This window comes from Apodemus sylvaticus, chromosome 14, assembly GCF_947179515.1.
Source record: "Apodemus sylvaticus chromosome 14, mApoSyl1.1, whole genome shotgun sequence".
In the NCBI taxonomy this organism is placed as follows: Eukaryota; Metazoa; Chordata; class Mammalia; order Rodentia; family Muridae; genus Apodemus; species Apodemus sylvaticus.
This window is the reverse complement of record NC_067485.1, coordinates 9,631,845-9,646,781: the sequence shown is the minus strand read 5'-3', so window position 1 is coordinate 9,646,781 and position 14,937 is coordinate 9,631,845. Positions and strand designations below refer to the sequence as shown.

The following is a 14,937-nucleotide window of genomic DNA, read 5'->3' as shown; positions in this document are numbered from 1 at the left end:
TCCCCAGTTCAGAACTATATTTTGCATTTATCATCATTAGCGGAGAAGCTCGTGGTAGTTGCCGACTTCGAAGGGAGAGAGAGTCAGTTCTCTCCAGGGGTGTGGACCCTGGTAGGTGACCCCTGTCCCCAGTGAGTGTCAAAAACTACATGCTTGTGCACAGTGACAGCACCAATTGGAATTGGTGAGGTATGAAAAAGGAAAACATGGAGAGATCACGAAGTTGGGAGGAGGATACCAGAGGAGGAGCTGAAAGGACTTGAAATCTAGGAGCAGGGTACACTGTACACGTGCAGAGAATTCTCAAAGAGGTTAATTGTTTTTAAGTATCATAAGAGGAACGACCTACCCACAGGCTATCATTTTTACAACCTTGACCGGACTGTAGATTTCTTTCTAGGGATAGAAGGTTTCTTACACAGCACCCTTCCCACAAGACACCACGTACCCCTGCCCATGCACTACGGCAACTCAAAATGCAGCCGGGGGGGGGGGGGGGGCCAGAGTGTTCAGGGACGCCATCTTCTCCAGATCGGGATCAACAGCTTATAAAACACTTCCAAAGAGCTGACCAGGCCCAGAGAGGTGGCTTCGTGCTTCCAGCTCAGGAGGGGGGGGGGGGGACACTGAAAGAGCACCGAGGGAATGGTTTTTCCTTGCCTGCTCCACAGTGAGTACACTCAGCAGGCCTGGCTCGAGCCGTGGGCGGGAGGAAGTATCCGGTAATGAAAAGCCGGCAAATGTCTGAGACACACACACACACACACACACACACACACACACACGCACACACACACGAAGACTGAGCTGGGGCCCAGGCCTTGTCTATATTCTATAGAAGAAGCCACTTTGCCGCCATGGTGAAGATGGACTTGATTTTTAATGATCTCCCCTCAGCATCTTCCACCACAAGGGCATTAAAGTATCTGTAGGATCTGCCAGCAGCAGGGGATTCGCCAGCCGCAACTGCACTTAAGAACCCGGCTCGGAACATCTGCTCCCAATTATAAGTGAGGCTGGCGTTCATTAATACTGCCACAATTCCAGTAGTATCCTCAGAGAACTGGCTCTGCAGACATTCCCAAAGCCAGCTGCAGATGTGAGAAAGGGCAAAGGGTTTGCCCCACACTCAACTGAGCTGATGCTTCTCGAGGACTGTGTCCTTGGCAGAGCCCAGAGGGGAGTGAGAATCAGCCCTGCCAGCAGGCTGCTGAGGACCATGCACTTTCCCTGAGGAGGACCACTGCCCGTGTGTGGCCTGGCGGGCATGCCGGGTTACCATCCTTTACCAGGAAACGCCAGCACCCGGCACAGGTAAGGGTTGTAGATTCTGCGGGGTCCCGCTCGACACAGAGGAGCGTGTAAGAATACCAGGGATCTCTGCTTCTTGAGAGAGTGAGAGCCAACCCTTTTTTAGATGCAGGAAGAGTCACATGCTCCAAAATAAGGAAGAATAAAAACAATTGCTTGGCCATCACCAGAACCCTGGTTTGGCGCATGACAGAATGCATATATTTACTGGCGTGATCTAACAAATTAAAATGTCCTTTTTGAAGCCCAATGCCACATTTAAATGTCTACGCCATGCTGCTGACTGAATGAAAACGAACCTGTATGTTAAACCATAGAAACAGCTTATAAATTACAGGGAACTTGGGCGTTCAAAAGCCTAACTGGTCTGAGATGGCTTCTCAGGTAAAGGTGCCACTGCCGAGGCTGATGACATGAGTTCTATCCCAGGACCCACTTAAGGGAAGGAAAGAACTGACTTCTTCAAGGTGTACCCTGACCTCTATAGATGTACCTTTGTGAACATGGCAATCCCACAAATAAAGATTTAAAAAAAAAAAAAACTGTTGAAGCCTACTGAACATACAGAAGTCACCCAGAGAGTTATCATCACCTGCATACTGGACAGAAGAGAGTGATTTACTTCTCTTTTTCTGTGCCATCTAACTTTTATTTTTTTAAATGATCTATTCTTTAAGTTGAGAAAAAACCCATAAGGTCGAAAGAATAACAGAATCCACCCATTTGAGTATATATACATTTTTTTCTATAGTCCCCTTACCTACTTTTTTTTGTAACATTCAAAACACTGTTGTGTCCTTAACTACTGTGTCCTTAACTACTGTGTCCTTAACTGTCTTCATTCATCAGCTTGGCCCTGTCCTGCTGCCTCTCCCCACACCTCTCTCTCTCTCCCTCCCCTTCTCTCTCTCTCTCTCTCTCTCTCTCTCTCTCTCCCCTCCCTCCCTCCCTCCCTCCCTCTCAGTTTCTATCTATCTATCTCTCTCTGTGTGTCTCTCTGTCTGTCTGTCTCTCTCTCTCTTCTCTTCTCTCTCTCTCTCTCTCTCTCTCTCTCTCTCTCTCTCTCTCTCTCTCTCTCACACACACACACACACACACACACACACTCCATTCAGCTAGGAGAGCGTCTGAGAAACAATAGCTGCTCAGCCTAGTTTGTTCTTGGATCTGTGGTTTTGATTATAGGTTTGCTTCTGGTTTTTATTTTTAATTGCATGTGTTGCTACCACTGAATTTTGATTCAGTAGTAGCAAACGAAATTGGCCTAACCACTTTGGGAACCGGTCCAACCACTTCTCTTAAAGCGGCATGTGCCCTTGTCTTATGGTGAACACTGCATCCCACACTAGGTGTGTTCCTGGGAACCTAGGCCCACCCAAAGACATGTCCACCACAGTGTGCTTATGTAATAGAGCCCAATGACTCAAAAGTGCCCCTTGATAACAAGTTGGCCATGTTTGAGGTATTTATAACACAATGAAAGGGGAAAGATAACATGTATCAAAACAAAACTCAACTTCAGTGAATGAAAAACAGACATAACAGAGAGATGACCAGCCTAACAGAGGGATGGCAGTCATAACAGAGGGACAGCAAACACAACAGAGGGACAGCAGACACAACAGAGGGACAGCAGACACAACAGAGGGACAGCAGACACAACAGAGGGTCAGCAGACACAACAGAGGGTCAGCAGACACAACAGAGGGACAGCAGACACAACAGAGGGTCAGCAGACACAACAGAGGGTCAGCAGACACAACAGAGGGACAGCAGACACAACAGAGGGACAGCAGACACAACAGAGGGTCAGCAGACACAACAGAGGGTCAGCAGACACAACAGAGGGACAGCAGACACAACAGAGGGACAGCAGACACAACAGAGGGACAGCAGACACAACAGAGGGTCAGCAGACACAACAGAGGGACAGCAGACACAACAGAGGGACAGCAGACACAACAGAGGGACAGCAGACACAACAGAGGGACAGCAGACACAATAGAGGGACAGCAGACACAACAGAGGGACAGCAGACACAACAGAGGGACAGCAGACACAACAGAGGGACAGCAGACACAACAGAGGGTCAGCAGACACAACAGAGGGACAGCAGACACAATAGAGGGACAGCAGACACAACAGAGGGATAGTGCTTGTACACACACACACACATGCACACGCACACGCACACACACACACAGTTGGCAGTGTATTGGACCCCAGAGTCAGGCAATATGGTAGCAATTGTTTACATATTTCAACATAAATCCAGGTGAGCTTAGGTAATGATAACAACCGCAGGCATGAAAACATGGATACATTGTTCTTCCTCTCCCTTAAGAAACCATTATTCTCATGCCTGCCACAGGGACACAGGGAAGGGCCCATACCCAAGGCTGCAAAGCACATATCCCGGGTGCAACATGGCGCTATGGTGTTGGGATATCGTTCTCTCACCCTACCCTAACTGACTTCAGAGAGCAAAGCCTTTCCTGTGTGACCTCAAAGTCTGGGCTCCACTTGTTCTCAGCAATGGGAGAGCGAATGGGAAAGAGAGCAAGGAGCACATCAGGAGCACCTCAGGAGCACCTCAGGACTTTCAGTCTTGTTTTAAGATTCTGACTTCACAAAGCATCCAGGAAACTCTGTGGCACCTCATCTCTAAAAAGCAGTGGGAAACGCAGCTCTAAAGCCCAGCTCATGTGACTGGAGACAAAGACACTTGGAAAGTATGTAGTACTATATCCACACGGCACAAAGGCTGTAGAGGATGGCACAGAAAGACACAGCAGGGAGAGAAGGAGAGCAAGGGAAATGGTCCATTCCACCAGTGCTTGGGCCATCTTTGTACCCCAAGTGCTATAATTGACTCTTTGGTCCCCAAAAAGTAGTATGATAAACTGAAGACATGTAAGCACATAGGCGAGAGAACCCTAGACAAACACACCTGATGAAACAGGCTTTCTCACTTCTGGACTCTCAGCCCTGCCCCTGCCCCCGCCTGGGACACAGCTGTCTCCTCTCCTCCCCAGATAACTCAGACCTTCTTCTGGCTCAACCTCTGTCCCTTCTCCAGAGATGGAGGCTTTCCCCACACAAAGCTTTCCAGGGCATCTCCTCCCCATCCAGGCTCCAGAAGCTGGTGCCTCTGCCTCCCGGCCTTCCTCCCAGCCGTACCTGGGTGACTATATGAAGGGGTCTGTCTCACACAGAAGATCAAAGCCCCAGGACAGTACAGACTGTGTCTGTCCCCTGTTCCCAGCACCTAGCAAAGACGTGACATGACTGGCATTTAAGAATCAGTTCCACACCAATGAAACACCCATCTCTGGATCAACTATTTGTTATTGCTTGGGACTCCCTATGCCCTGGGCTCTGACCGCTGTGAATTGGAGGCCTCTGGCTGCCTTTAATGAGCAGGAACTGAATAACTGGTTATTGGGAGAGAAGGAGCAACAGTCTGACCAATCCCAGGGTGACTGTCAATAGGTTCTAAACCTGGAGATTGGAAGTAGACTTGAAGCCTGTGGGAACCACCACTAGACTGTGTGAGTCCCACATTCCCAGAGGAATGGTCTCACTCGGAACTGAGACCAAATGGCGCGTATCTGATGTGCAGAGGGACTAAGGAAGCCATGATAGCACACAGGCTGGTTGGACCATCTGCCTCGGAACCCCATCACCTCTCTACCCATAAAACCAACCTTGGCAAATTAGTTCATCTCTTACAGAAATGTCTTCAGTATAATTATCTGACATGGGGAAATAAGGACCATGGGTCAGCATCGAAGGAACTTCCCATCTAACATAGAGCACAGAAACACAATAAGAAAGGCAGATGAAGCGGTAGAGATGGCCCAGCCGTCACGAGCACAGAGAGCTCTTGCAGAGGACCTGGGTTTGGCTCAAAGCACTACCACCTGTAACTCCATCCAGTCTCCAAGGTTCCTTGCCCACTTATGGCTTCCCAGGCTCTTGGGTGTGTGCAGTGCACATAGATTCTCATAGTGCACATAGGTGCATACACATACATGTTAAAAAAAAAAACGTAAACTCAGCCTTCCTAAATGTATATGAGTTTAGAAACTATGTTTGGTTTGAAATGCCGTACTGAGTAAAGAATTACAATTTTTATAAAATACCTAATTAATAATTTCCCTGTCTCCTCCAGCAAAATAACCGCTGAACTAGTGGTTGGTCATGTCTTTTCCCATGGGGATTCTCACGGTCAGGTTCTCTGCTTGGAACTACTTCTTAGCTTGTAAAATAGCTTTGCCAGCACGTCCCAAAGTCCCTGGTCTCCCAGAAGCTCAGTCCAGTCCTGTCCCTATGGGGGAGTGGGGGACTGCAAAGACCAGGGAAAGGTGGGAAACTCAGCTCACAAGGTCAGCAGAGACAAGAAGCCCTACCACATCTGCCCAGCAAGACCTCTCTCTGCCAAGGACAGCCAAAAAGAAGGCCAAAGAAGACAGGGTGCTCTCGGGCCTGTCAACCCTTAAGCTGTCCCACGGAAGTACTTATTTCTATCACATGTGGTTCAGAGATTGCAGACAGGGTTCATTAAAGAGAGTTAAGATCACAGCTCATGTATGTCTCCTTGAGCCTATTTAATCAAAATAACCCACTGTCACATACTGCCACAAAACCACCTCACGTGGTAACAAATTAATGAGCAATCTACCAAGCCACGCCATCTCTGGTTGTCAGCTCCACAGGCAAAGTCAACGCTGGCCCTCCCAAAGGAAGCCCCGCTTGCCCCTGAAGCCCATTTTAAGTGAGACGTTAGGACCAGGGAGTCGCTTCCACACATTTCTTCCACAGAGATGGCTACATCTCACAGAGCATGCTCCGTGCACTCACTCGCATTCTAAGCCCAGGTCACTGGGGAGCAAAACAGATGCCAGCGAAGGCAGCGCTCCTGACTCCTCAGGCTTACCAGGAGGTAATTATCTTGGCATAAAATGTCAAGGCTGGTTTCACGTGTGCAAAAGAAAGGAAGTATAATGTTTAGCGTAAGCTACAATATTGTTTTAATCAAATCAGAAACTCATTATTAGACAATAAAGCTTGACATAACCTGACAATAAGTTGTGTCCACCTTGCTTCCTTCCCACAGTTCAGGCTCAGGGCTGACCGACACGGGGAAGACTCGCTGCGGTGTGATGCAGATAAAGCTATGGACATGGTGTTCGAAAGATCCACTCAGCCCTGTTGGTTGCAGGCCCCAGGCCCCTCCACATTCAGGTAGTCCTGAATCCTGGCTAATCTCTTGATAAACAGGCAAGGACAGTAGTACTTTTTCCATTGGTTTGTCATATCAAATGGTACACAGGAAGTGTCTGGAACAATGCGGGACACACTGTAAGCTCCATAAATGTTTGAATTATCTATTTCTGCAGTTAAATCATTTCCTTGCAACCAGTGCATATTATCTTCATGAGAAAAAACTTTTTTTTAAATAGAGCACAGAATAAGAAAGAACTGAGCCACAGCCTAAGTTATCGGGGACAAAGGGTACATTGGACTTGTTCCCTTTTATAGCTCAGAGCCCCGTACTTAGGAAGCTGTCAAATATTTACAAGGATTGATAAAATGTAGGAATGAACAGAAGGAACTTGATCAAAGTCAAAATAGATTTGAGACATTTTGATGTCTCAGACGCAGACCAAGGGGAAGTCAGATATGTGACCACTACAGATGGGAAAGTGCTTTGCAGCTTAGTGCAAATGCTTGATTTCGGTACTCCCTGATGATGGTGGTGGTGGTGGTGGTGGTGGTGGTGGTGGTGGTGGAGATGCTACTGTGAGCTCACATGGGTCACTGCCCTACTTATAGCCTCCTTCTTGATATTGTATTTGTGAAAAAGTCCAGGCCTCCCTCTGGCTAAAACATCCTAATTTCTAGTTTTTATAAAGTAGTAAACAAGCTAAGTAACCACAAGCCCATGGAGGAACCAAAAGCTCATGGAGGAACTACAAGCTCATGGAGGAACCACAAGCTCATGGAGGAACCACAGGCACATGGAGAAACCACAAGCTCATGGAGGAACCACAGTCATATGGAGAAATCACAAGCCTATGGAGGAACCACAAGCTCATGGAGGAACCACAAATTCATGGAGGAACCACAGGCTCATGGAGGAACCACAAATTCATGGAGGAACCACAGGCTCATGAAGAATCCACAAGCCCATAGAGGAGCCACAGGTTCATGGTAGAACCACAGATTCATGGTGGAACCACAAGCCCATGGAAGAACCACAAGCCCATCGTGGAACCAAAAGCTCATGAAGTAACCACAGGCTCATGGAGGAACCACAGCTCATGAAGGAACTACAAGGAACTACAAGTACATGGAGGAACCACAAGCTCATGGAGGAACTACAAGTGCACAGAGGAACCATGAGCTCATGGAGCAACCACGAGCTCATGAAGGAACCACAGGTGTGTGGAAGACCCACCATCTGGGTGTTTTTATGTCATTATTGGATCCCTAACTCCAGCCAGCTAGTCATAAGGTCATTTTAATGGTTCAACTGAAGACAATGAATATTCATGTGCAGAGAGTGACAAGACACTTTTAAAAGTGGCAGTTCAGGAGCTGCCAGGTCACCTTCAGCAATGTCACAGCACATTTCAACAGTCAAGAAAGCAAAGAACTCATCCCACCATCATGTCCATTTGCAAGTTAATCCAGTCGGTATGATCACTTCTTCAAAAAAGCCTTCTTAGATGCAAGAGTGGTGCTGCACACCTATAATCCCAGCATTAACTTGGTCAGAGGGTCAGGAGTTCAAGGTCAATCTTGGACACATGAGTTCAAGACAAGGCTGGACTAGAGGAGACTCTGTTTCAAAGCATCAAGATATGACAAAATGAAATAAGGTAACCCTCGGCTTTTAGTTTCCCAAGATCAAAAGTCACTTCTAAGTGTCTCTCACCCAAGTCCAACAAAACAATGAGTTGGTGGTGACAGATGGGTAGTTCTCTTTCACAGTGAGTTTCAAAAACCTGGTGTGCATCTTTATCATAGTCTCTTAAAGTGATCAGAGACTTCAAAACCGGAAGCCCTGACCAGGCCTGGTAGTGCACGCCTTTAATCCTGGCATTCAGGAGGCAGAAGGTAAGGTGATCTCTGTGAGTTCAAGGCCAGCCTAGGCTACAGAATGAGTTCCAGGACAGCCAGGGCTATTCAGAGAAATCCTGCCTCAGAAAACAAAACAAAGAAGAAGCCCCAAAATAATAGGCCTAGAAGCTGAGGTTTTGCTAACCTGGAATAAGACCTGGATTACTGGATCAGGCTGGCCAGGCCCCTGCTACCTGATCAGGCTGGCCAGACCCCTGCTACCTGAGATCCCTAGGGTGGCCTGTGTCTGGAGAAAGCAGCCTCCTCCTCCTTGGTTCCCAAGGGCTTCTCCACTTCTACGATGCAACTAAAGATAGTTGGCCTTGCTCTAAAAGGACCCCTGATCTTGAGTTCACACCATTTTAAAGGGGTTAATGGCATTCAATTATATCTGAGCCACTACTGGGATCACATGACTCCATGAAGCATAGAAAATGGTTGATGATTGATGATGTTTGCAAACATTTTAACATCTTTGGATGTTTTTAATGGCTTGCTGAACCAAATTGTCATTTTCACAAACTATGCGCTGCTAAGAGCACTAGTTTGACACTGAATCTGTCCTGGAGGCTTCCTGCTTCATGGTTAAACCTTGGGCCCTTCTTCAAAACAGTCTTGAAGGCAGTGTTGCTAGCTGTGCTAAGAAACATAAACACAGCACTCCTCCTAAAAAGGAGTCGGGACCCGCAGAGGAAAACCTGGTGCTGTGGCTCACCAAGTAACGTGAGCCTCACCATCAGTCAAGACCCGGGGCAAAATATTGGTCTACTATTTTTTAGTCAAGACCACACAAGGAAAACATAAGTAATAAACTGTTCATTTTCTTAAAATGCAAAGCTAACTGGGAATTAGGACTTTAAACTCCAGGCACACTGAGGATGCAGACCTTCATGCAAGCCAGCTGGTTCAAGTGTTTCCACCCACGCATTCTCTGCTCCAAGTCACCCAGCAATGGTGGACCATCCTCTAAGTCAGCCGTTCTCTACCTTCCTAGTGCTGAGACCCTTAAATACAGTTCCTCATGTTGTCGTGACCCTCCAACCATAAAATTATTTTGTTGCTACTTCATAACTTTGATTTATTTCTACACCATAGTGTAGAAATCTGATATGTGTGGTAACTGATATTCAACCCCCCAAAATCATAATGTAAATATCTGATATGCAGTATCCCAAAGGGGTTACCATCCACAGATTGAGAACCACTGCTCTAAACCAAGCCCAACTTGTCCAGGTGTGTAAGGTTCATCACAGGCCTGGATCCCCAACCCTTACTGACATGCAATAAATTAAAGCAAAAACAAAATTATGTCTTTACCCCTCCACGTCCCATCCCATACACACCTGGCCAGGGGTGGCAGCATCACAATCTGGCCCTCACGATCTTAAACGCACCCTAGATGGCTAAGAGGATCTATGAGATGCAGCTCGAGTCTCTTTATGTTGCCTCCAGCAGGCAGATCTGTGACAAACAGACCCAAATAACCAAGGAGATCCAGTGTGTGTTTGAAAAGCTCTTCCCAGAAGGAGCTGCTTCCAGGAGGAGAGGGTCTGAGAGAACATAGCAGCAAATCCCCACTCAAGATGAAAGTTGCTTCTCCTTCAGGGAACGAGACCTGGACAGGTGCTATTTAGAAAGCACAGGAAGCCATCTGGAGTCATTCAGCAACTCAGAGACCTGCTCCCTGCAAGACCTAGAGATACTGAGAATGGACTCTAAGAAATCCAGTGGAGAGAAGCGTGGGGTGTGCTTTCTCTGCCTCTACAAATAAGCCATGCCCTGTGGCGAGAGCACAAGGTTTGGTGGTATAGCTCAGGCCATCCCTTTAAATATATATATGGTATGGCTCAGGTCACACCTTTAATATATGTGTGTGTGTGTATGTGTGTGTGCATGTATGTGTATGTATGCACATGTATATATACATATATGTGTATGTATGTGTATATATGTGTATATATACACACATATATGTTGTATATGTATATGTGCATATATACACATATATGTATCTATACACATGTATATGTATATATGCACATATATGCATATGTATATAGACACATGTATATGCATATACACATACATATTATATATTGTATATTTATATATACACATATATGTCTACATATGTATGCATATGCATATATACACATATACATATATATTGCTTTTTAAAATGTTCTAACATTACTACATAAAAACAAAATAACATTCAAATAGAAAAGCTTTACTTATTGCAAGTCTTGGGTATTTTTACAATATTGAAAGCATCTTGGGGGCAGGGATCCTAATGTCCCCTTAATCCCTGCCACTCTGGGAAGTCTTTGAAGGGGCTGGAAGCAGATCCTACTGGGAGGGTACTTCTTGCCCCATCTTTGGGGAGCACAGACGTATGTAGGAGCCAGGACTGTGGCGGAGACAGACAGCAGATGTGCCCTGATGCCCGGGAGTTTCTCCCCCACATGCCTGCCTGCACTCTCACGGGGAAGGAGTCTGATTCTCTGGGCTGCCTGGTCCCTTTTCCCTTCCACTACAGTCTGGAAGACTCCAAGCCACTGCACTGTTCCCTGACATCCCCTCAAGTTCATTGCCAGGAGACCCCGAGACCTGCCCTCATGCCTGCAGGATCTGACTCCTTAATAGATGGGCTATGCTCATTCACTAGGGATATTTTTTTCTGATGCACCCTAAATATGTCCAAATCCTGCCACTCCTGGGAGCTTCCATCCAGGGCTTGGTAAAGTCAGTCCGCCATCAGGAGCTCTCAGATACTCGGAGAGCCCCTCTCCCCAAACTGCTGAAGGTTCGCGCCCTGTTTCTGTGCGGACAGCTCCATCAATCCTACAAGTGCACACACCTGGTAACACGCAAGAGCACCCAGCCTTCCAAGTTCTCTTTAAAGTTACTCTCAGGCTAGACGTATGCACTGTGGACCTCCACGGGAGGCTTGAGCCTACCACCCCCACCCCTACCCCTACGCCGGCCTCTGAGCTGCCCCCATCACCCCCCTTCCCCGGGGCTGGTGGCAGCAGTACTCACATCTCGGAAGCGGTTCCAGTACTTGTCACGGTCATACTGGGAGACGGTGCTCAGCCACTGGTCATTGTCTAGGAAATTGGCGTTGTTGAGGGCCGCGCCACCGGCCAGCGCGTCCAGGTGCCTGCTGTCCACTTGGAGGAAGCACCACGCCGCGGCGGCCGCTGCGAGCACCGCGATCGCTGGCATCTGGGGGCAGGGAACACGGGCGTGAGCCGGTGACAACAGGGCTACCTCGAGCCCCTCACTCCCACCGGGTGTCAGGGCGCCTCAAGCTGCAGCGCCTGGGATCACAATGGGGACAGGGTGGTCCCTCTCACACCTGGGACGACGGAGGCTGCACCTGGAGAGCCCTTGTGAATGGAAACAGCTACAAACGCAGAGCCTAGGTCGCGGATTGGGGCCGCCCGCCGTCAAACTACAGAGGACCCTCTCACCCGCTCTCGGTTGCGGGGCTCCAGTACATGTACCCAAAACCGGATGCTCAATGTGCCAGCCGCACTCCCACAGACGGGGCCCCACAGCTCTAGGGTAGGGACAGGGATAACGGCGCTCTGAGCATCATCCCAGGCTCTGGCAGATGGGAGCTTCGGGGTGCCCTCAAGCCGGGCTTCCCATTCCCAGCTAAGGCAAAGCTCTCCCTCCTCCCGGCCCGTGGCTTCTGCGCAACAGGGACACGCTGAGATGCCCCCAGGCCCTGACCCTGTCGGCCCCGGAGATGGCCTCGGGAAGGTCCCAACTACGCCAAATATGCCAAGTTGGGGCTCAGTGTTCTGCGGACACGTACCTTGGGAGCCCGCCCGAGTCCCGGCGCCCGAGTTGCTGGGTTCCTGTACCGCGGTGGCTGCGAAGGCTGCTGCCCGGCTCGTTCCCCTGCGCACCTGCCGCCGCCGCGCGTCCGGTCGCTTTGTGAGCCCGCAGCGCTCTGGCTCGTCTCGGGCGCGGCGTCCGCGGGCGGAGAAGCCCGAGCTCGTAGCCGAGGCCTCTGGCGCCCCCTGGCGGCTACCCGGCGCCGAGCGGTCCCATTAGGGAGCGTGATTCATTCGTTGCTCTCTGCAGGGAAGGCCAAGAAGCCACCGGTGTTGAGGGACTCAGGACACCCGGCTCAGAATCTTTAAGTGGAAGGGGAGAGAGCCTCCCAACTTTCTGATTCAGCATTGCTTAACGGAGTATCCAAGAGCTCTTAAAATGAGTCCCTGGTGTGTCTTGTGCACAGACAATATTTGATTGAACTTTTCTACTCCCTGGTCCAAGCCATACACCCAGTATCTCTAAGTCTGATCCCCACCCAGAGCCACCCCTGGGAGTCCTGTGGAACCATCCTCCTGCTTCAAGCACAGGACAGAAGGAGAAGGCTGGCCTCGACCCAGCCATCTCTTTCCAAATACTCAGCATGTTTGCTTTAATGGGGCTGGGAGGGACTTCACAGGTGCCCTGCCTGAAAACAGGTGCATCCTCTGCCTGCTTCTTGGTACAGCTGTAGCCCTATTGGTACAGGTGTAGCTGTTGCCCAGTACTCTATTAGAGCCAAACTGACCACACACACACACACACACACACACACACACACACACACACACCAAAATCAAAACCCTTCCTGGCACTTCTCTGAGAAACACCAAACACCCACCAAATACCTATTCCCCCTGCATACCTGGTCCTTGCCCCCCTTACCCTTCTGTCTTTTGCTCTGCTATCTCCTCTGTCCTCGCGTCCTACGCAGGCTAGCCTTGGGTTCAGACCCCAGTGGGGAGGGCTCCTCCAGTACTGGGCTCACTTTGGCCCTTGGCAAACTTGAGCTCCTGGAACCTCTGAATCCATTCCGCAGCTGCCATCTCCACGTGTTCAAGAGATTTGTGGTCCAAGTGACTGGGCCAGGACCTCGGTGACACTGTCCTGAGAACTCAGTGTTTCTCCAGCTGCAAGCTCACTGTGCCACTTAGGCCAAGAGTGACCTTCTCGTGGGCTGGAACTCTATGACAGTACAAGCAAGTCAGCTGCTCCTCCGTGCACAGGGCACCATTCCTGACACCCCACAGTCAGTCAGGATCAGGAATTCTGAGCCCCACTTTTCAGTATGCCACCACAGGGATGTGGCCGGTTGTGAGTCGTGCTGTAATAATTTGGCTTTGGATGGCATGGTTTAAGTCGGACTGTGATTTATTTTAAGCATAGACTGAATTGATTGCAGTTCTTGTGCACTCTGGGAGGCCTTAGCAGGAGAGAAGCGGGGTCCTTTTTTCATGTTGGGGAAACACCTCGCCCAGGGAGTGTCTTATCACAGGGATAAATACAGTGGGTATCTGATGTCATAGCCCGAGCGAGAGAGGCTTGGGATAATGAGAGGAATGCGTTTTACATTTCGAGAGAAACATACATGCCAAGTTTGGGCTCAGTGTTCTTCGGACACGTACCTTGGGAGCCCGCCCGAGTCCAGCGCCCGAGTTGCTGGGTTCCTGTACCGCGGTGGCTGGGAAGGCTGCTGCCCGGCTCCTTCGCCTGCGCATCTGCCGCTGCCGCGTGTCCGGCCGCCGCGTTGTGAGCCCGCAGCGCTCTGGATCAGAAACGGGCCTATGCGAGCATTACCTCATCATTCCTCAGCCATGTTTTGTCAGCAGCCCTGTTTTGAAGAGGTCACACCCGATGTCATTTTTGCCTCCTCATAACCAGTTCTTTCATCAAGCCATCTTAATCTACCTTTGAGCTGACTAAGTGATTTGCCACACCAGCCGCTTCCGCTGCTCAACCCGGGGCTCCGGCTATGGGCTGCTGAAGCCTCTCCTGGTCTCTCGTCATCACGGATCATGGCTGAGGCTCGCTTGCTATCCCACCTTAGCAGCCTTTCCCTAGGCATCTGCATTCCTTGTGGTCCCCTGCTGAGTGTCCATAAGGCAACCGCAGCCCACAATGGTTTACAAGCTAGGTATTCCCAGCAACACACTCAACATCTTCAGGGTGCCCTGATACATTTTTCACACCTGTATCCCCAGGCTTGCTTGACATCGAACACTCAATAAACCCAGTGATGGGCAGAACCAGCAAACGGCAGAACCCTGATGTATCTCAAAGTCTTAAACCCCGTCTCCAACCTCCAGAGCAAATCTCTGATTTTTTTTTTTTCTGGGAAGACCTGTCCCTAGCTTAATCAGAGGGCATCTGCTCTTGGACAGGCACCAGCCTCACAACTGGAACTGTCCCTGTAACCACTGTTCATGGGAAGGGCAGCCAGCACCTCACAGGCTGGAGGCGGTGTCAGAGCCAAGGATGAACTTAACCTTGTTGCAGGGTGAAGAGGCTGGCAGCTGGACAGCCGCCATCCGCGCAGCCGGCACTCCCAAGGAGGGTGTCAGATTTATTCAGCTGTAAGAAGCACCCGGGACCAAATCAATACCGTGCCTTGGGGCTGTATTTCTGTTCTTCATTGGCTTGCATACAAGTATAATAACTCCTTGTTTTAAC

At 49.4% G+C, this 14,937-nt stretch overlaps 1 protein-coding gene across 2 annotated transcripts in view; it reads right to left on the bottom strand.

The window, feature by feature from the left end:
• The window catches only part of Spock1 (SPARC (osteonectin), cwcv and kazal like domains proteoglycan 1), a 503,404-nt gene extending 489,498 nt beyond the window's left edge, over positions 1-13,906 (bottom strand). Inside the window, exons 1-2 of one of the 2 annotated variants that reach the window (XM_052157287.1) lie at positions 13,893-13,906; positions 11,482-11,667 (exon numbers count right to left, since the gene is read on the bottom strand). In XM_052157287.1, coding sequence (XP_052013247.1) covers positions 11,482-11,667 — 186 coding nt within the window. In that variant the 5' untranslated portion in view covers positions 13,893-13,906. Of the gene's footprint in view, positions 1-11,481; positions 11,668-12,265; positions 12,397-13,892 lie in introns of those variants that run through there. The other variant, XM_052157286.1, reaches the window with a different exon arrangement.
• Between the last annotated feature and the right edge of the window lie 1,031 nt (positions 13,907-14,937).